Here is a 22,467-nt window from a genome sequence, read left to right as displayed (position 1 = left end):
GTAATTTCTATCGTCCAGATTGATCCAGTTGCACGTATTTCACAAGTATTATATCGAAAAAAAAAGGAAAAGGAAAAGGAAAAGGAAATGGTTAAGTTAACGTTTAAGATTAAACTACCAGCTAAGAGCGTGCTGATCAGCGCTAAAGGCAAAGCAGCAAGCGAGAGTGATAGAGTGTGGAGTTGGTATACCGGCGCGGGACTGACCGTCGTGGAGCGGATCGATTGTGTGGATCATAAGCTGTAACAGGCCGTGCCTGAACTTGGCGTGGCTCTCCCTGGAATGAGACGAGGGACCACCACCGTGGCCTCCCTGGTCGCAGCCCTGTCCGGCCGTGCCACCGGCAGCACCACTGCTGCTGCCACCCCTGCTGCTGCACCCGGCTTCTCCGCTCACCGGTATGCCGCTGTTTCCGCATGCACCCGACACGCCACCCACGCTCGTCTCGCTACTGTTCGTCGCGTTCGGATGCTGCTGGAACACACACGTCATTTCGTCTCTCAATATTAAACTTCTCCATTCTCATTTTCATTTATCGTTACACATCTATCTACAATTTTCTTTCACTTTCACTTTCACTTTCACTTTCACTTCCTTTTTCTACATTTTTCATCTACGATTAATATTCTACCTATATCATGGTAAGATAATGTAAGGTAAGGTTCAAACCCGCAGAGGTAAACATCTACTACATAGCTACTACATATTACGATGTACAAGTCTTAAACAGAGTCAAGTATGGTAGGCAATCAATCGATGGTCAACGGTAACGGTAACAGATTGTGTGTAAAGTACTTAAGTTGCTTGGCTGACAAAGACGATGATAATAATAATAATAATAATGAAACCAAGATTTGTTTAGATGACAGTGTAGTAGGTAACGATTTTGGTCTGCTGGCTAGATATTGTACATACTGTACAGAGTACTTATCTATAACTTTATTATTCCTTCCTTTGGGACTGAAGAAGAAAGAAGCTCGCTCCGTGAATGAGCTGTTTTACCACCATTGTTTCGGTACAAGAGAATATCAATTTTAATAAAAAATACCTTGAAATAGAGGAGAATCAAATTGAAAGAGTGGAAAATCTTTTTACCTAATCATTCAGAGCGGAAACTTTCTAAAGAACGAGAAAAATACGGATGATACACGAGGCGAAAATGACGTAAGAACAGAGTCAGATTGGATTTCTTTGTCGTGTGGTACGAGTACCTACCTATGTATACCTAGGTATACATATATAATAGAATATTTTGTTGGGTTGCTCGATGCTAAATAAAGTAGGAGTGACAACGAGTAGTGCGACGCGTTGACGCGGTAAAAAGTAATTTCGGCTGGAAGAAAAATACCCGGTAGACTACATAATAGGCGGTCGTTGAAAAGCTTCGCTCGTATGAATGCGAAATTCGGCGAGGAAATAGCAATGGTACCTACATATGTATACCGTTTCTTACGAGTTACGAATTTCCCTCAAGGTCTTCTTCCCCATTGTTCGCCGCCAACTGAATTTCATACATTCAATTATAGATGGAAAGTAATCATTTTTTCAACTCTCTACCCATTGGTTTCTTATAGAAAATCAACTCAACTCAAACAAGTTCTTTACGATTGCACAAGAGATGAATATGAAACAACCAGACCTAATAGAACTGAAAGAACGGTACTGAATCAACATCTTACAAAGTTAGACACAACAAAGTTAGGCATAATCATTTTATTAGTGAGGAAAACTAATAATAAAAAAAAGAATTCTATCTAATATTTGTCAGAGTAGTGAAAGCGCTGTACCTTTAGCGCTGTGGCCTTCTTTCATCTCCTCTGTTTTAAATTATGTTCGATCAGAGAGAGACGTCTTTCGATTTCCGCTGACTGTTCCTGTGACAGTCGGTATTTACTCCGGCTGTTGAAAATTCTACGAGTTCGAGCAGGAACAGGTTAAAGGATCTCGAGTGGAACAGTGGGTCGAGTGGTGGATTCGCTCTATCCGAACGGCACGAACTTTCAGGGATCATTGCCAAAAATTGGCAAAAGTTTCCACAACCCACTGACAATGAGACGTGCATATTTCCACGTCTGCGGAATTCTAGTAAAGCTAAACCAGCAGAAAACTCAGAAAACCACCCTACCGGTCCAGATAGAGATCTCTCTGTTTAGCTAACAATAAGAGGATTTAAGATATTTAACGTATCAACCGTCTGACATTCCAATGATAAACGAAGAAAAAGCAGAAATTTCTTAATAGATTCGTTTTCAAAGCTTTCAAATAAATAACAAATCATTATTATACATATAGTAATACAATGGACTTTCACAGCAAAACGGTTAAAAAGAGTTAAGCCATATCTGTATTTTTCACGAGATTTCGATTTTCACCGGGAAAAAACAGTCACCGACCTTTGTCCTTATCATTTTATTTTATCGAATTTGTTACATCGCATCGGTCGCAGAATCCCACGGGAAGAGATTTCAGCCTGGAAATTCTGCTTTACTCTGGTAAATTCCGATTGATATTACATTTTCTCGTGAAAATATTGTTATATCATTATCTATTGTACATATACAATAGTATAACATAGCTAGAGTAGAATGAAAAAATATGCGTGTGAAGAAGAGCGAAAAAATTGTCAAGAAACAGAGAATCGAAGCTTAATAAATAGAGGGGAATAATATTCGACAGGCGTATCGTGACGGGTTGCACCCTTTAAAACGGATACTATATTACATAACGAAAATGGGCGTGGCCATTTATTTCGTCGATCCCTTTTTCAGCACGAAATTGACAATAACGTTAAGCAAAGTGCACGAAAAGTAACCTCCTCCTTCTCTACTACCCCCCACCGTGCGTGTTTCGCCTTTTCAATTTGAAATTTCTCAACGAACACTACGGCTTTCTCGTAGCTGGTATCTTTTCAAAAATGTTAATATATTATCAAGTTTATGAAAAGAAAAATCGAATTCTAATAAGACGCGATTAAACTTGGACATTTCCCAAGCTAGCATCGAACTGAATCGAAAGCTAGTCTCCACGAACAATTGTAAACTTTATACATAAATCGGATCGCGTCGTTGTTGGTCAACTTATTAATACATGCATGCAGTAATAAAATAACGATCGTAAACCAGATCGACGATGTTGAGAGGTTCAATTTCCTTTCCTGTTTAAATCTGTTTTATGGATTTCAACGACGTTATTTTAGTCGTTAAGCGAAATGCAACTCACCAGGGCATTCTGAAAGCTTACGAGATAAGCAAGTGGTAGCTGTTCCGGATGTCCCTCTGGAGGAGAGTGCAGGAAATATGGCCACACAATGTCTTCGAAAGTTTAACCCACATATTCCGGGTGTAAACGTCATTCGCTCAGTTTTACGACATTTCCAAGCGTGTTCGTGCTACCGGCATATATCCGCGCTCACGTGTCCTGCAAACGTCAGGTAACAGAAGCCCTGACCTTACCCTAGATTCGCGCGGGTGAAAAAGAGAAAGAAAAAGAAAGAAAACTGTAAGCTCGTGCGCGGCGGAAGAAAAGAATAACGAAGAAGGGTGGTCGACAAATGAGTCGGGACCAGCTTCAGCGAGGTCTCTGCACAATTAACACCGTACGTGTGTGCTAGAGACTCGACGCGACGAGATAAGAGGGACACGCGTTCAAGAGCGAATAATGATTTTATTTCATTTCATTTCATTTTTATGTCTACATATACGTATACGAAAAGATGAAAAAAGAATCGATCAACAGATTTCGCTCTGAAATGGTTCTCGGATATTTGTCATATTTGACGAAGCACATTTAACAAGAAACAAGACATCGGTGTACCTGTTATCGGTAAGAGCATTACAATTAATTATACTCAACCATTGGTAGGGACAAGGAGGTGTCAAGTGATAGAAATATCTTCTGGTTTCTAGACTTTTTTCCGGGGACAGAGATGGAAATACAGTTTTTGGTGTGTAAACTACTAAGTTGTTGTTGAGCAGTATCTCATGGCAAATACCTGTTCTTCTATTACATACAAAATGGTGTTGCACTGTCGATAACCACGTGACAATCAAGAATGACAATTAAAAGAATGTCACCAGCTCCAGCAAACAAAGTATGTAGTTATTCTCGTTCTTCAACAGAGGCACACGTATGTACTGTACATATATCTTTTTTTTTCTTCTATTTTCACGTGCAACCTGGTAACAGCAGAGCAGCATTGAACGAAAGCGTAGGCGTTTATCGTTGCTGGCAATATTTCAAGAGTGCAGAGCTAGGGAAACGCAGCGAGTAGGCCAAGTGAGCTCGAACTCGCTTCTTCGTCTCGCATTTGAACAATGATGATCAGGCGCGGCGGTACTCGATTGTCGCCGACATCTTTTGCTGCAACTCACCAAGGACGCGACGTCGCTTTGGTTCGAATAAAACAAACTTTTTCAGCCGCGTGCCTTGTCCAACACTGGATAAAATTGACAATTGGTCTTCTTCAACGTTTCAAAAATTGTAACTTGTGTTATTTATGCAGTCGATTTAATCGAGCCAATCAGTTCTTCAGACCTTTCATTGTCAGTTGGATGTCGATAAAGAAGGGTCGATCAAGCTCGCAATACGACCAGTTCGAAAAGCAGCGGGTAAACTTGAAAAATAAACGAGTTTCACTGCGTGCTACTGACAGATAGTCACCTATCTCCACGATGCTTTCTTTCCAACTTTAGATTGACGTAATTGCAGGAATGTTTCAAATATTTCAGCGTCGATGGTAAATGAGCCGAAGTAAACTTTAACAGGAAATCGATTGTAACGTAGCAAAACTCTTTTACTATTTGAATCAACCACGCGTTGGTTCTCAATGAAATTGTTCAGAGGAGAAAACCGGATGTTGTCTACAGGACGTCAGTGAATCAGAAGCTTGTTTACGGCATGAATGGAACAAGCAGCTAATATTAAAACGTCAAATACACAGTGTGTGTGTGTGTGTGTGTTAACGTGGTCTAGCATGCACTCGGCTAGAGAACTTGTAAATAATTAATCGAATCGTATACTACTCACTTCGATTCACTGCTTTTCTATGCTACTTTCATCGTCAGTTTTCAACTTTCCTTCCTTCTATTTTTACCTACCGAATATTTCACAGCGGATAAATTATAAATAATTGCTTTATGTAATTTCTAATAATAACTCCTGTAAGTAAAGATAGCATTGTTGGATATTGGATGTTGAAATGAAAAATTCAATCGATGCTGTTTTCGTTCGAATGTATACTGTATCGAATAAACTTGTCCACGAAATGGAGTAAAAAGTGGAACAACACCGAATGGATAATTCAGACTTTTATCATACACGTTCGACGATATTGTTGCTCGTAATGCAACGTTTTCTCTACACATACGTACAATATAACCGAGAACGCGATGCTATCTCGTTTAAAAATAAGTGGAAATTATAGAGAATGAATTTTCTTCGTTTCAACTTAGCGATTGGAATAGTGAGCTCTGTAACGAGGAAAAATCGTGGCGGAAACATTTCGAAAGGTGGAAGGGAAGGTGGACTTTGATTACGAGGATTTCCGTCTCGGCGAACTAGGATAATCAACTGCAAAGTGTTATTTAGATTCGACAGAAACGCTTGAGAGGAACTTCTGAATCTAAGAATCGGCTATCGGAACCGATAACACTGCAATTACACGAGTTTTACTCACTTTTGCCAGTTTCATCGCGATTCGATCTCATTTGGATCTTGTATGACTTACAATTAGACAATTTGTACAAATTTTCTTCTCCGTCCGAGTTCGAATGGAACTGTTATCGAATGAAATGGAATTGCACGACCAAGCACTTTCAAGCAGTCATCATGGTGTATGTATACATATTTATCAACACCTATCTATTATATGCGGAAACGGGGTTGAGGACACGAATAAACGATTCTTTTTTCCGTTGCAGCTGCCATTTCTCATGCGCGAAACGACTTGGTTGCATCCTGATCAACGATGGCTGTTTGATGAGAGAGTAGAAGAGAGGAGAATAGACGAGACCTGAACTATGTAGAATGTAGGGGACTCGATGGGGCTGTATATGTATACATATACATATATAATATATACATATGTACTACGATTAGAACTGTTGAGCGAAAGGCTTTCAGGGAAATGTAACGAGGGTTGTGCGACTTTTCAAACCTTCCCCTTCATTTCTGCTGCGATGAAGAAACATATTGATCAAAGGCACACGAGGTGACAATATATCAGACACAGAGTCATGCAAGTTGATTTCTTGATTGCTAAAATCATGAATAATAAGTTAGTGACGGTAGGTATTGTTGTTTCATTAAACATAAGTTTAGCAGCCAATAGAAAAAGAAGAATGGTACAAGTACAAGTGATAAGAATTAATTTATGAAACATAATTCTTTTCATTATTTGCTTCTTTATTTTCTACCATTCTCCTTTGTAAACGATGATGAGACGCGACAGAAAGAAGAAAGAAGAAAGAAGAAAGTAGAAAGAAGAAAGAGATAGAGACATGCGACTCACCAATGCCTGGGCGGCGCTCTGGTGCTGCAAGCAAGAAACACCCAGTTACAATCACAGTAACGACAATCAATTAATTGTTTAGCATTGATGATTTGTGATTTCGCTAATCGGCATACAATCACAATCGGCAGACAATACACAGTGCTCGCGGAAGCGTTTACATCGAGTTGTGCAGAAAAATCAGACGCTAGGAAAAGCTGGATATTATAGCATCGTAACAAGCTCGATGGTTGCGACTCCGTTAACCTTTAACCCTTTAACCCATTAACCCATTAACCCATTAACCCATTAACCCATTAACCCATTAACCCATTAACCCATTAACACATTAACCCATTAACCCTTAACGATAAGTTATTCATACCAGCTTCACAATGGAAAAAAAAAAAAAAAAAAAAAAAAAAGGATTCGCAACCTTCGATTGATACGATGGAATTGCAATTTGCTTTTTATTTCTTTTATTTTTTGCGACAGCTTGCAAAGCAAGGAGGCTGTTGTACAGGTAACAACAACACGAATGATTTTTATAACTGAATGATTGATCGTGGTGGTTTTCAGCTGTTTTGATGATCGTGATGATGATTATGAATAATAATTTTCCATTTGAAAGCCTATCTCGCACGGCTAAATTTCATTTTATATTATCTAGACTCTAAATAAGTATTATTTCACAGTACTTTTATGTCATATTTGATATGCAACGACCTAATATGTATACATATACTTAGCAATTTTCAAGAGCGGGAATCTATCTTCTTGGTTGTTTCTTTTTAAACGCAAGACGAGTTAGTTCCAAGTATCGCGTGATAATAGATGGATCGATCCGTTTCCGAACACGCACTCCCGAACAAAGGGGAGCGCCGAAAATGCATTCGGTTTTTCTGAAAAGCGTAGAAATGTCATTGGTCAAGGTAACGAGAGACAAATTTCCAAGCGCGAATCGATAACTCGACAAAAGAATCTCGACCGAGCGTTATCGTTAACGGATGAAAATACTTTTCAAACACTGCAATGCCCCGCAATTGAAACAATTTTCGTTTCGAGCACCCTCCGCTTTGCTAGTACAATCAAGTCTCAAATAAACAGACTCGAAAATAGTGTGCTTTTTCTGTTTCTCTTTCTATTTCTATTTCTTTAAAACGATGCTGGAACAATAATTGTTGAAAAAGATCGTTTTAAAAATTAACGGTACGAGTTAATTGTACGAAAACGCAGAGCTACGAGTATCCTTAATTGGAGGATAAATAAATGAAACTAATTGTAATTTCGTACGATATAGACGGCGGGAAAAGCAGGATTAAAAGTAAAACATTTTTATCGCTGTTAGTCTAATGTTTCTGAAACGTTTCCTTTGGTTAAACGTTTTCTATTTTAGTTAATTATATCATCAACATCAGATCCTCTCCCCCCTTGTTTACAAAGGACTGTCGAAACTTGGGTTCTCGTTCGGTCAATCGGGTTTTGTAGGTAAATTGCTGGTAACTCGAGCGTGCATTTGATCAGTGTACGTACGTTTTATATAACGCAAAGAGTAAAGAGAGACAGAGGGAGCGTGTGTGTGTGTGTGTGTGTTAGAGATAGAGAGAGTAGGAGAGGGTGCACGATCCCCGGACGTCGGTGGTTGTATATCGTCGTGGCGAGGTTAAGCGTTGGAAGGGCCTCTGTCGAATCGATTCGACGATGGGTGGAGGGCCTTTGCACACTGCAATGCCGTAACTTGCCCCGAGGAGAAAGATTTCACCAACTGGAAGCAGCAAAAGATGGAAAAGATGATGATGATGATGATGATGATGATGATGATGATGATGATGATGATGATGATGACGACGAGAGGAGGCACGAGAGTACAACCACCGACGAACATTTCGTTTTTCTTTTCTACTCCCATTCCCTTTCTATCTTCGCGACTTATTGAATCCTCTGTTATCTGTGAAAATCTTTGCAGAAATAAAAAAAGAAAACGTGAATTTCAAACTACTCGCGAAAATACCTTTCCGCTCGACGACACGCATTATTACAATAATTAAACCTTTAATCTTCCGATTGCTTCATCGTGACCTGCTTCTTTAATCATACAAATCTATAATTGGAAATATTTTTAAATTGAAACAAATTCTTATGATTTAACAAAATAACATTTTTTTAATATCATGGTACGTGAGGATAAACTATCTGCATACGATTATGCAGTCATTAGCCTGCAAGCCCTTCCATTTTCAGCAATCGCAAATCAGTGTCAATAAGAGAATTATCTGTACCTGATTGACATCGATATTAACCCACGATATTAACACGTTCCACGGTATTGGTAGAGAAATTTCTTTCTATTTACACCGAACAGTGACAAGAGAAATCATGGAAATAACAATGACAATGAACTGACGATAGCATTGTACAGAGATGGGTAATTCAATGACCAGAGAACAGCTATTTTCTCGCTCGGAGCAATCGGTTGCCAAGGGCAATTGAATTACGCCTCTCAGGGCAATAGCCACATAGTGAAGGAACGTTCCAATCAGAGGACAACACTGACCACGTGCTGCATTTAGCAACCAATACAACGATCAAAGAGTGGCAATGAAATTGAAGAATGCTGTTTGCTTTCGGAACTGATTGTCAGTATTTCTTATGCGGTCGTGACTAGTTAAGAAAAAAAAATATTAAAAAAAGGTTTACTGCCTTACTGTCTCACGACAGCAAGTTCTTGATAACGCAATTAACTCTGAATTCATCTTCTTAAAAGCGTGAAGAGAAATGTGTTACTATGAAAACGTAATCGTACCGAACCGAAGGAATAAAAGAAACAACGATGAAATTTTATTGTAAACGAAATTATTTGTAAGAATCGTCTGACTTTCCATTCATTTAAAGAGAATTTAAAGAGAGAATTTTTGCACGAAACAATTCAGAGAGCTAAAAGAAAGGAAGAAATCGTCCTATTTCGTATCGCATAGTAAGCCTAGTCAAGTGTTCCAGACTCGCTCTTTCTCTCTCTATGGCTTTCTTCCGCGTCCATAGACAATCGGGTCGCAAAAAAGTGGCACAAAGATTCCAACACGGTCAGATTAACGCCTTTGTCCCAATTCTCAAACATTGAGGTACGCACTCGATAAGATCTTTCCACGTCGCCAGCAGATATTTATCCTCCTCATCGCAATCCTTCTATCGTCCTTTCGTTCAACTCCAAGACACTCGAATCGATCGATCGATTTTAAGAAGAAGAAGAAGAAGAAGAAGAAGAAGAAGAAACGAGATTGCCTCCCTAACTCGTCAGATTTCTCCGACTTTATTTCTAGAATCTACAATAGATGATCATCGTTTGCTCAGCATTTTACCTTTATCACTGCACAATTTCTGAAGAATTTAAAGAGCAGAAATGACATGTCATTTAGAGAGGTCATTCTAACACTCTTCCCTTCTTTACTAGATCTATGTACTCGATTTTGGAAACGAAAAACCGTTTGATAAATGAAACTCGACTGATCGATCGTGGATTACACCGATCGAGTCATCAATTTTTATCCATCTTTCTCATTTTTGCTGGTGTTGTGTTCAAATCAATCGAGTAAAATTAGAAAAAGAATCGTTCTGAAAATAACTACATACAATATTATAATTATCGTGAATCCATAACTATCGAGTTCACTGCTCATATTTTTTGCAATAATGCAAAAGTTTCACTGAAAGCAACTAATTAACCAGGTTATTGTATTTATTAGATTCAGCAATGCTTTGTTACTGGAAAGCAAGCAGTCGAATGTACGAAAAAATGTTAGATTTTAGATTTTAGCCAAAACGAAAACTCGTTAAAATGCCAGATTTCATTATTTCTTTGCAACAGAATTCGAACGATATTAATTCAATTGGCAAGCTAATAGCGTTAAATCGTTCATTGTTCGATTCGTGAAAAGCGAAAAAGCGAAAAAGCGAAAAAGCGAAAAAGTGAAATTATATTCCCCTCTAGATTTCGATTTGTCCGGTTTTGAATGAAATACCTGATAAGTGTAGGTACTAATTAAGTTGGTTAGTTTGCACGACGATTTTTCGCTTGGATTCGTTCATCAAGATGAACGTTGCGCAAATTTTCAGATTCTTTCGAAAATTTTACGAAAAGGTAGAAGAAGCACGTAATAGACTCGTATACGTGTATGTAGATCGTTGCATATCGTTTATTTGAACAAATCTATCTATTTAGTATAATACCAAAGTAGGTATTTCTTGATAGAAAGAAATAGCTGATTGGCTAAAGGGTTAAGATGCAAGGAGAATGATGATTGGTAGAGTAAGGTGGTGAATGTCGTGACCTCGATTGAAGCTCGAAGCTCGAAGCTCGATAAAATGTATAAGAAAAAAAGTATGCGGGATAAGCGGGATCGATGCGAGAAAGCGAACGTGGCAATGTCCGTAAACGAGACGAAACATTGGATCGCAGAGTCACGCGACGCTTCTAAGGACAAGGATTAAGTATAAGGGGAATCATCGAAGGGGACAGGTAAATCGATCGAGTTAGCAAGGAGATAGGAAAGATAATGTTACGTACCGAGGGCATCAGCTGATCGGTGGACCTAACTCGGGTCACCTTATTCCTGTAGAATATTCTTTTGACCAGCTTCTCCATCGGTTGGTTCCATTTCATAAAGCTGACGTATGCCAGGTAGAATCCGAAGAGCACCAACGCTTCGTACCAGTATATATAATTGTCACGGAAGAAAAAGATGAGTGTAAGCAGGCTGGCGCTGTAAAAGGTGCAGTCGCGAAAGAGGGGCCACCATGTGAGAGATAGCACGGTACGAGAGAATATTGCACACATGCCGATCACGAAGAGAATATTGAATACGGCCGAGCCGACAATGGTGCCGATACCGACGTCGTCGAACGACACAAACACGCCGATTATCGATGTGAACAATTCTGGCGCGGAACCGCCAGCCGCCATAAAGGTAGCACCCGCCACGTCGTCCGCGATTTCTAGTTTCTCGATGATCACGTCCAACGATGGCACGAAAAACTCGTCGCATACGATCGCCAAAGCGACGAACATGTACACAACACCGATTACGTGAAGTATCACGGCACCGTCGCGTCTCTGACGGATGGTAAACAGATCTTCGGGGAAGAGTGGCGCCTTTTCCTCCGTCATGTTACCACCGACCATCTGATGATGGTGATGATGAAGGGTGCTGTTGTAACCGTCGTCCACACCCTCATTATTGATGTTGTTGTTGTAGTAGTTGTTGTTGTTGTTGCCATTGATTAGGACGGTACTATTCAGGTGCACGTACAAGGGCGTTGTTGTCGTACTGCTGCTAGTCTGAAGAATGATGGGATTGTTGGGTGCTGGCCTGTGTCCGTGAATGGGCGAAGGACCGATGACTAGGGCCAGTAGGGCCGACACCATTATCCCAACCACCAATCGGCGCCTCCTCCTCCAACACGTACGTCGTTCGCCGTCTGTCACGATCATCGTCGTCGGTGGTGTTGCTGGTGCTGGTATCTCGCACCCTCGAGGACGTTCGCCGTCGTTAGCGAGTCCTCCGTCCTCCTCCACCTCCTCCTCCTCCTCCTCCTCCTTCTTTTCCTTCGTCTTCTTCTTCTCCGTCCAGTTCCTCCTCCTCCACCACCTCTCTTCGAGTCTCCACCGTCGTCTCCACCTCCCCCACCGCCACCGCCACCACCACCACCACCACCACCACCACCACCACCACCACCACCACCACCACCACCAACACCACCACCACCACCACCACCACCACCGCCTCCTTCTGCGTGTCGTATCGTGTCGCGGCGCGGAGGGTGTACGCCAGCAGAGGTACCCTACTAAGGCTGGGTCATGTTGCAACACTGAGGAGCTGCTCTTGCATGCTCCTCCACCTTCGATGGCTCCCTCCGACCAGAGTGGACCTACCTTTCACTTCTTATTTCTTTCCTTTCCTCTATCTATTATTTCCACACCCTCTTTGCTAACCCTCGTTAACCGTCTTTGATTCTTTTTTCTTTCTCACTATTTATCTTCCTCACTAGGTCCTCTTCTTTTACTTCGGCGCAGTCTCCGTTTCCATTTTCTCTATTATCTTTCTACTGTAAGAACAATGTCACTCGTATCGTTTACGATCACTCGATCGAGAATCACGTATCTCTATTCGCTACCGATAACTAACTAACTTTGACAGTGAACGCAAACTGTCGCTTTTAGTCTTGGACGCGAGCAATGTCGCCAGATATCATCATCCTCCTCCTGCTTCCCGGCGGCGTCGTCGTCGTCGTTCTTGTCGTCGTCGTTCTTGTCGTCCTCGTCCTCGTCGTCCTCGTCGTCGTCGTCGTCGTCGCCGTCGTGGTCGCTAGGATGCGATGGATGGTGCATATAACCCTGGATGGATATACAGGAGCAGCAGAACGGCGCCCCCGCCGCGATGCCCGCCCGCTGCACACTGGAACCAACCCTATTCTGCTCTTCTCTCTACGTTACCACCACCCTCTGATACGTCTCTCCCACCATCTCTTTTTCTCTTGTTTCTTCCTTGCAATTCTCTCGACATTGGACATCTCCTCTTCGTCCCTCCTTCTTCACAGTGTCACCCTTTCTCCTCTTTCTTCTCATACTCCACCCGATTCGTATCCCTTTTCTACTAGTTCTATTTCTCTTTCGTCGTCGCGATCGTTCCTTTTTCACCCAACAGTCCAGAGGATACCACCCTCCAACCCTCTTTCGTTTCGCTCTTTCACAGCGTGCTCCCTTAGCCTTTACCTTGTTTCTCTCGAAATTCTTCCCCGTCCACGCCACCTGGCGAAGGTGGTAGAGATCGACAAGGTGGGAGAAGCTGCGCGAGTCTTCGTATTCCTGTGTTAAACGTACGTGTACGTTTACGTTCCGAGGGATGATTAGGTGTTAGTGGAGGCGCGCGCGCACAACCCTCGCTGGGCCTTCCGCTCGATATCGGAGAGTCGACTCTACGACTGTACGATACGAGTCCGTACCTATATACCGGGTGTCGCCTCCATTATTATCCTTTCGTCCATAACATTTTATTTCTTCTTTAATATATTATACTACAATATATTTTTTCACCTTCGCAACAGGACAGATTCGACTGAGGCGGAATCGATCCATCTTTCACCTTTTAAGGATAAGGATTATACGTAAGAAAAGATTACACGGTTTTCAGACATTGTTATGCGAATCGAAGAGAAAGACGCGTCGATTAATGGAAAGAGATTGTGAATAATATTCACGAGTGGACGAGAGAGGGCTGTTATTCGATCCTTTTCAGGCCTTTGATTTGTTATTTGTATTCGTCTGTTGACCAATACCTCATCTTTTATGGAGGATATATCAAAGTCGTAAGGGAGTGTATAATTGATACGACAATAATTGATTTTATCATTACTGCAACAGCATAGAAACATTGTCTGAATTCGAAAATTAACTTTACTCATTTTTCACTCTGACTGTAGGTAAGTATATTACATTTTAGGTAGGTATATTAAATTTCATTCACAGTTTAATGGAAATTTATTAGGTACTATTGTTATTATTAACCGCGTAAAAGAAAAGTTGAAGAAAACTCTGAAGAAACTGTTGAAAGGTTCGGATAGTAAAAGTGCAATTTAATAATTAATTATCGTTTTAATGTCTATTCTTACTCCACGTGTTAACGACGCGATTGCGATTCGAAGAAAGTTGAGAAAGAATGGTGGGGTTAATATACTTGGTAAATAAAAGTTACGAGTTCTCGAACGACATCATGGAAGAAGGATAGACGAGGAAATCGGCGTCTAATGTCGAAACTTGGAATTAGTTAAAGCAATCGCGATAGAGGGTAAAGAAAATGATCTAACAACAACGATGCAGAGACTTTCAGCCTCGTAAGCGTTCATTTGACCGTAAGCAACATTTCAATGAAAATGCTCAATGTTTAGCATTGTCTGTCGAGAGGATTACCATGCTGGAGTAGCTGTAGCTATCGCGAGTATTCACTGACTTACACATATCCGATTCGCAACGTTTCCCTAGCGACGACAATAGCGAGCTTAACGCAAACTTTGTAATCAAAGGAACACACTCGAACGAAACGCGACCGCTCTGCACAATGTGTTGGCCACATTCTCTCGTTAACTGTACCAAGTAAGTAGATTCTCTCCACTAGAGATACTTAACAAAACAGAAAAGAAATCTATTCGCTTGAAAGAAAAATCTACAATTTGTAGGTACCAGGCGCAACTACATAGGAACTAAAATCGTTATAAAGCGTGTTCGTTATGTTGAAGAAGTCTAATAGTTACAGAGCTATTAGCGAGTGACGAGGAGACTTTCGAGCTTTCGCCTCGTTTCACCTTTCCGTGGGTTCCGTTTTAGCTGTCAGCCGACACGTGAGTAAAAATTCTTGCGAAAAAAAGGAAGCCACGGCCCAATTTTAAAGGAGATCTCAATTCCTTTCTCTACCTCACTGTCAACGTTTATTCTCCTTCATTTATCATTTATCATTTATCATTTATCATTTTTCTCTCTGCACATTCATTCTCTTGTCGTCTGGAGATCCGTGCTAAACGTTCAAATCTTTTAGTCACGATCAAATTTAACCACGCAATCTTTTTACTTACACTCTATATTCTATATACATGATACATAGTATCAACGTTTATACCTTAAAAGAGAAACATAGGATACTCTCTTAAAATACTACGTGAAGTAGTTGCAAGGAAAGCAATCTCCTTATCAGGAAATAACGAGCAGATAATCACGACGACGTCGCGTCGAGTTTGTATAATTATTCACACCACCTTTAAGATTCATTAGGGAGACGCAATGATAATAATAATAATGACATTCGTTCGAGGTCGATACTATATCGATACATAATGTATAATTAGATACGTAGAAACCGGGTACATGCATGTTACTTTCATCAGAGTTAATCAAATATAAAGAAAACTTTCCTTCATTTACATATGATAGAGTAGGATAGTGGAAATGCATAATGACAGATTTGAAAAGAAAAAGACATATTTGAGAAACTCGATTCCGTCGAAAACTTGTCTAGTCGCAGTTATTATTTGATTGTACTACTTAAAATAAGGTATGATACGGTAAGTAATGATTTGATGACATAAAAGTACTGTGAAATAGCATTTGTGGTATATCAATTTGAAGGTGAAACTTTTAAAAAGATGACTATATATGGTAAACGGTTTTAAGTGGACGCAAAGTTCCAATGCAGACCAGTTAATTCAAGATTGGGCGAGCAATCGGAGCTCAGGTCAGAAATAAAAAGGTAAGTAAAGCCGGCAATGTTAATCCAATTAACGGACGCATCAGAAACACGAGAGACGAAGCTATTCTAGTACCCCACGTGTACACAGAAGGCGTACAAGATACCCACTACCAAAAGAGCCTGCTAGTATTCACAGATTAGATATACCATATGTACATACATACATATATGTATACCAAAGCTACGCCACCCTCGAAAGTTTCGACGTCTCTCCGCTAGAAAGGTGGAACCAACCCCCATTATCGAACGTCCTGCTACCAACAGCAGTGCCGCGTCGATTCACCCCCGTGCCCCCAACGACACACCGTCGAAGAGCATCAACCAGAAAATTCGTCTTGTACCCCGACGATACAAGTCTCGCTCTCGTTACGCTCTCGATCGATTATTTTTCCTCATTTTTCCTCATTTTTCCTCATTTTTCCTCATTTTTCCTCATTTTTCGATTACATAACGCTCCATGTCCTGGAAAAACCATGAAAGTTCGACCGATAACGAGTGCTGACCCAAATACGTTGCTGCCAGAAACCATCGTAAATCGTGCAGCCACGATTTAAGCTAGGAACCAGCCAACTTTCATCTAACCATTCTTGTTCTTCTTAACATTTTCCATCGATTCGTTCCTACCTTTCGCTCCGTCTCTCTCTCCTCTCCTCTCCTCCGCCCCTTTCTATCGAACACTCCATCTCACACCCTTTCCATCCACAGTGGAAACTAGGAACGAAACGATCCTTTTGTTCCCTAGGGAGAAAAAGAAGAAAAAGAAGAAAAAGAAGAAAAAGAAGAAAAAGAAGAGAAAGACAGAGATATCGTATTGGCCTTGCGCGGCTGTACGCGCGATTAGTCGAGTTTTCCACTTCCAGATACGACGTTTTAGGCGCTGTTGGCTACGTTCCAAATTCTCCTACTTTCTGTGCACTCGCGCACTCCGTTAAGATAAAAAAAAGAAAACGGTTCATCCTGGATACGCATTGAGCCGCGTATACGCGAAAACAAACCCTTTCTTTCTGTTCACGTGGTTAGTTCTAGAGTTCTAGAGTTCTAAACCCGATAACAAGAATTGTGTAAGAGGAGATGTCCGATGAATTACTACGTTAATGATCGGTATTATGAGATCGTTTCAAAGTTTGTGCGCACTCGTACATAGAAGAAGAGTGTGCGCTGGTAATGCGTAAACGACTTGGAGCAAACGAGCGCACGCGCCACGAAATGGTCAAATCCTCTGTTTCGTGGTCGCATACGTTTCGTTCGCCACCGTTCCTTCCTTTTCCAGGCCAACTTGAAGAGGTGCCAGCTGAATCGGACACCAAATGCAACACGTATCCACGAACAACGATATGTACACACCAGATGCTATGAAGATAACAATGCTTTCGAATGCCATTTGATCAAGTAGGTATAGACAGCGCCAAACTTAAGTATTAAAATCAGCGAAAGATTGAGGAGATGGAGGATTATAACACTATCATCCTTTCTCTTTGCATCTCTATTCCAATCCTTCCTACTATGAATCCTCACTGTTTCGTTTCACAATTAGCCTCGGATAAAAAGAGAATTATCGACACCGAGTGTGGATCGAGCTAGTGTGTGTTACGAGCGTGGGTGTAAAATTGGCCCAGGCCCAGTCACACGCATGCGTCCAAGCTTGCTCCACAAAAGCTTCTTCGAGCTGTTTCTCCGTCGTCGTCGTCGTTTCATTTAGAATTTCTTAAGAAAATAATGCCAACGAACCGATTAAATCCCAATCATACTCCAAGGACACAAACGTAAACGGAAATTTCGTTTGCTAAACACACTATGATCAGGCAAATGATCATGGATTACGTGGGCTGGTGAATTGTACAGGGTAAAGCCAAACATATGCGGTAAGGACCCATATCCGTGTAATTTACACCGAAACGAGATACCAACGTGTACTCGTCGTTGTCCACCGATCGTTATCTTTCTCTAAACGGACTTTTATTTCTGACAAAGACGTTGGCCAGGTATAATTCGCAACTATCATAATTACTACTATTGATTGCACAAAACACAGGAGCATTCAAGTTTCCTCCAAATGGTAAGTTCGTTTGAGACAAGACGATTTACCATCAGTTGTGAAAATGAAAGTTAACAACGATAGTTAACGATAAATGATAAAAAAGAAAGAAAAGATCTATTCTAATGAGAAATTAAATTATCCATGAATTTCATTTAATCATTCAACGATTGACGATCAACGATCACCGTTTTAGAAATTCAATAATTATTAATTTTACTTGTTTGCTGTTCACGTGTTGATCGGTGGTGCCATCTTTCGACGTCCAACCACCCTGATAAAAACAACCCCTGCCAACTTGTAGCCTCGTGATAACGATTGATTTCCCTGATTTCTGGCAAGGAATCCATGTAAATCTAGTGGAAACACGAGTTATCGTAGGTCAGAAAGCAGTTCCTCGAATACCACGTAGCCTCGTAGCAATCATTTCTTTGGGAGAAGCAAGAGAACTCTTTCCTCCTGGCTTTATCAAATTTCAATAGTCTGAAATAAATTTTTTTCTACAACGAGTGGATTGTTTTCAATTTTTTCCACCAATTTTTCTTGATCCTACAATTTCCACGTTTTTTTTGTACGCAACAGCTTTCTCGCTAAATAACACGGGGTTGAAGAGGATCTGAGAGACTATGATAAAGACTTATACCGCGTTTTACGAGAATTAAGGGAGAGCGAAAGGGATGAGAAGAGAAAAGAGAGAAGCACGACGAACGAAAGGAAAACCGAAATAAAGTTTTGAACGCGCGAAGCCGCGAGGAAACGGAGCGAAAGGTGGAGGCGTTTAAAAAGAGAGTAGAAAATCTGTATTCTCGGAATGATTCATAAATAGTTTATTTTGGTAGCAGCCTCTAGCAGGGAATCGTTAGTTACGAGCCGAGGTTACCGTTTCCATGTGGCGCCGCTCGTCTTCTCGTCTTCTCGTCTTCTCGTCTTCTCTCTACAAAACCACGTGCGTGCAACAACACTGCGGAGAGACAAAGATGAAAAGTAACCACGGATCAATCCTATATCCGATATTGTGCATTACACTTTTTCTACTTTTTTTCCAGATGTGTAAGGTGTAAGTATAGAAGGAAAATAAAAAGCAAGAAACGGTGTTCGTTCACCGTTCCAATATCCTGTAATAAAATTTTCAAACCAACTTAAGTAGGTACATACTGCGACCGTTAAAAATGCTGCTCTGATAAACGTTGATCGATAAATTTCAGGAATTCGTATATGTAGAGATTTTTCAAGCAACATTGTTCGGTCACAGGGATAGGAAGAACAATATCCGGATGATAAAAAATGAATAACCATGTATTCGAACGCATTTCCAGCTTATGTTTCTGTTGTTCGTATAGCCAATCGGCTCTCCTCTGCTGATATTTCTACAACGAAGCATAAATAGAGTGGAAAATGAAGCCGAAATTCAGATTAACGTTTGAAAACAGTGTATATTAAACGCGTAACCGGTTACATATTCATAATGGTATCGAGTATTGGGAATACCTAATGAATGATCGCGTTAACCAAATTTTCAAATGAGTCGCGTACAGTTTCGCGTCAGTGTAATCGAACGAACGAACGAACGAACGAACGAACGAACGAACGAACGAACGAAATCAGAAGCGAGAAAAGTTAGGACAGCGCCAGCGTGGAAGAGGTTCGCGACGAAAGAAACTGGAACGAATTTAATTTGCATATCTTCCGAATGCACAAACAACTCGGTCAGCTGACACGTAACGAAATTTTATATTTCAGTCGAAATTCTTTCGCGACAAAATAAAAATGGCAGAGCCACGCTAAGTTTTCTAATTATACCCGAAGAAGGTTTGCTTTTCATCGTAACACTACCCGACGACGCGACGGATTTACTCTTTTCAACGGAAACTTTTGTCCTATTTTTTTCGCGTGCTCGCCGCTCTTAGTATCCTCGGGCCCACAATTATGTACAATTTATTACGGTCAACAACGAAATAATTTCAAAAAACGTTTCTCAACGTCTTGACGCTCTTGACGACTGTTTTACACTTTCAGAGAAAAGCAAAATTAAAGAAACATGATGGCTGCTGGTCTGGATTGAAAGATCAGTTTATGCAAATTTTTCTACAATTACAATTCCGCTGAGCGTATACAGAAGACTGATCGTGAGAATAATGATCGTCAGGCGATTCAAGTAAATTCTTCAGACATTATTTTGAAAAGATAAAAAAGAAAAAGAAAAAAGTTGCAGCAGAGGATCGGGTAGCAAAATGGAAATGGTGGAAATATTAATAAACTGCTCGTTTCTCCTATGCCAAACTGGTCGCAAGTGTCTCGCAACCAAGTGTTTGCACTTTGGCTTTTTCGAACAATAAGAAAACGAGAACGAGAACGAGAACGAGAACGAGAACGAGAACGAGAACGAGAAGAAGAAGTGACTCGCGTGTCTTTAATGGGGGAAAAAATCAAGTATTTTTCGGCTACGGGTTGACGAACTTGAAATTCTTGTCCAATGGAATAAACAGCAAGTGCTCTTTCCTTTTAAAAATAAAGGAAAATCAAGTGAAAATGATAAGTATTTCGAGCCGAAAGGTTAAAGTTTCTTCTTTCTCATCGTCAGATGGGCTTTCGAGCGTACCTAATTCGGTAAGGACGCGAATACGACGACGTTGCTTCAGAGACAACTGGGAATATTCGGTCGAAACGATTCAAACTGACGTAAATAATCGTTTGAAATGGCGCGGCGAATAAAAACCGTTTCCGTTCGAGCAAACTCGTTGCATCAGTTTGCCTTACCTTGTTCGCTTTTGCTCGCGATGCATCCCCCGAGGCGAGTCAATTTCAGAAGGAGAGAAATGAAAATATCTATTCGTCGAAACGACAAGAAAACTACGCCAAGCAGCCTGGTATATAAATCAACCCGTTATGTGTACCTACTCGTTCCTCGACGACGCGACGCGACGCGACGTAAGGAGATCTGTTTGCATGACGAAAGTATCCGCGAAACCAGTCGATATTTTTGAAAATCGGTACAAGACCAGACCAACTACAACAGAAGCAATGTTCGAATAAAGAAGACGGAACGGGTGGAAGTTATCGATTCTTGCGATTCTTGCGATTCTTGCGATTCTTCGATTCATGGTATCGAGTCGTAATATATTTCTTCTACTAAAAGGCTTTAAACCTTTCGAAACTTGTTATAACACATCTCTCTATTATTATATCTATTTTTCACTTGAAATTAATAAATATTTGCGAATCACTTTGTTTCGAATACGACGTGTTAATTACGTGCCGGTACAAATGCGGCTCGTTAATTTCACGAAAATTTCAGGCCGTCGCGTCGCGTCGCGTCGCATCGCGTCGAAAGATGAATATTCGAAATGCCATGGACGATTTACTCTAATGCAAAGGACAAATTAATTTGGAAATATCTACTTTGTTGCAGGCTTGTCTAGTGGTGAAAAGAAACGTTAGAAAAGTTGAATTTTCCAACACCGCCATAGCTTTTTGCATAATAAAACGATTACGTGGTACGAATTCGCTTTGATCTTGACGTAATATCGCGAATTTAAGCGGATAAACCAGTTTCCCGCGTTAATAGGCTCGTTTGAATCCACAGATGGGGTTCGCTGCAAACAATTTGGCTGAAATTGCCGTACGTGCGCGATTCGTGGAGATAAGCACTGGAGAGAACGGAAACGGCCCTCTTGAGGACGCGACCGAGCGTCATCTCGTCGCTGCCCTCGCGCTACCTCTTCCTTCTTCGTGTCTTACAAAAAATTTACCTCCACGTTACTTTGCACACTTGTCAACTTCTACCAAAGACCGAGAAAGAAAGAAAGAAAGAAAGTTGCTCGTCTACTTTGCTTAGAAATTCTCCAATTATCATTTCTTAACCCCTTCAACGGTAACTGAAAACTAACAATTTTAACAGAAAGAATGGAATACGAGCACACCGATTGAAAAGCAATCTTTACCTTTTTCTATCGTACTCTATTGAAGAAAAGAAAAAAAGATGATTGGACAACTTTCAACAAGTCTCTCCCACACCCTTATCGGTTTACCAGCTGCTTTTCACCGAAACAACTTGCCATCGAAGTTGCTTCCGTTGCTTCCGTTGCTTCCGTTGCGGCTGTTACGATTAACCTTGGAAACGATTACGAGCAACGGTGAAACGGGCTTTGTTTCGAGCCAGAGGGTAAGATAAACATAATTGAAAAACCGTGCACGCAGTCCCCCTTTTTTTTCCTTCCCTCCCAGTATGTGTGTGTTCGGCGATTAATCTTCGAGCAAACGGGTAGAGTGAGAACGGTTCAGGAAAACGGCATAAATTTTGGAATAGTAGAAATTCATGGACGACTTTTTCATATATAAAAAAAAGAGTCAAGTACCGTCGGTATTCGGTGTAACGCGGCTAAAAATTCCAGCTGCCTTTGAGCTCGAGATAAACGCGTCTTTCTACAAAGAGAAATCCTAAAAGTTAGCAGCATCTCTGTCTGCCGCCTAGTTTGGCTCCACCACCTACACCTACACCTACACCTACACCTACACCTCCATCTCCACTGACGTTATTCGTTGGGAAACTGGTGGAAGGAGAAAGAGAGAGATGAAGGTAGAAATTGAGAGAAAACAGAGGAACGAAGGAAAGTAACGACTGACGATCAGAATCAACGATATAAGAAAAAAAAGAG

General features: G+C 40.9%; 1 protein-coding gene and 2 long non-coding RNA genes across 8 annotated transcripts in view; 1 reads left to right on the top strand and 2 right to left on the bottom strand.

Annotated features, from left to right (window-relative positions):
* Positions 1 to 12,124, bottom strand: part of Nckx30C (solute carrier family 24 member Nckx30C) — a 30,109-nt gene extending 17,985 nt beyond the window's left edge. The window contains exons 1-3 of one of the 2 annotated variants that reach the window (XM_034317512.2): positions 11,049 to 12,124; positions 6,509 to 6,532; positions 192 to 471 (exon numbers count right to left, since the gene is read on the bottom strand). In XM_034317512.2, the coding sequence (XP_034173403.2) occupies positions 192 to 471; positions 6,509 to 6,532; positions 11,049 to 11,972 (1,228 nt within the window). In that variant the 5' untranslated portion in view covers positions 11,973 to 12,124. Of the gene's footprint in view, positions 1 to 191; positions 475 to 6,508; positions 6,533 to 11,048 lie in introns of both variants that reach the window. The other variant, XM_034317510.2, reaches the window with a different exon arrangement.
* Positions 12,125 to 12,260: 136 nt separating this feature from the next.
* The window catches only part of LOC117601140 (uncharacterized), a 34,032-nt gene continuing 23,825 nt past the window's right edge, over positions 12,261 to 22,467 (bottom strand). For 2 of the 5 annotated variants that reach the window (XR_013063613.1, XR_004580609.2), the window contains one exon: positions 12,261 to 13,483. This is a non-coding gene — a long non-coding RNA (uncharacterized LOC117601140). Of the gene's footprint in view, positions 13,624 to 22,467 lie in introns of all 5 variants that reach the window. The other 3 variants (XR_013063612.1, XR_013063614.1, XR_004580608.2) reach the window with 3 other exon arrangements.
* LOC117601142 (uncharacterized) lies at positions 19,835 to 21,626 on the top strand. Its single transcript, XR_004580612.2, has 3 exons — positions 19,835 to 20,679; positions 21,222 to 21,306; positions 21,396 to 21,626. It is a non-coding gene; the product is annotated as an uncharacterized LOC117601142 (long non-coding RNA).

The sequence above is a fragment of the Osmia lignaria genome, chromosome 16 (assembly GCF_051020975.1).
Source record: "Osmia lignaria lignaria isolate PbOS001 chromosome 16, iyOsmLign1, whole genome shotgun sequence".
NCBI classification, from domain to species: domain Eukaryota; kingdom Metazoa; phylum Arthropoda; class Insecta; order Hymenoptera; family Megachilidae; genus Osmia; species Osmia lignaria.
The sequence above is the reverse complement of the archived record's forward strand: the minus strand, read 5'-3'. Positions and strand labels throughout refer to the sequence as shown.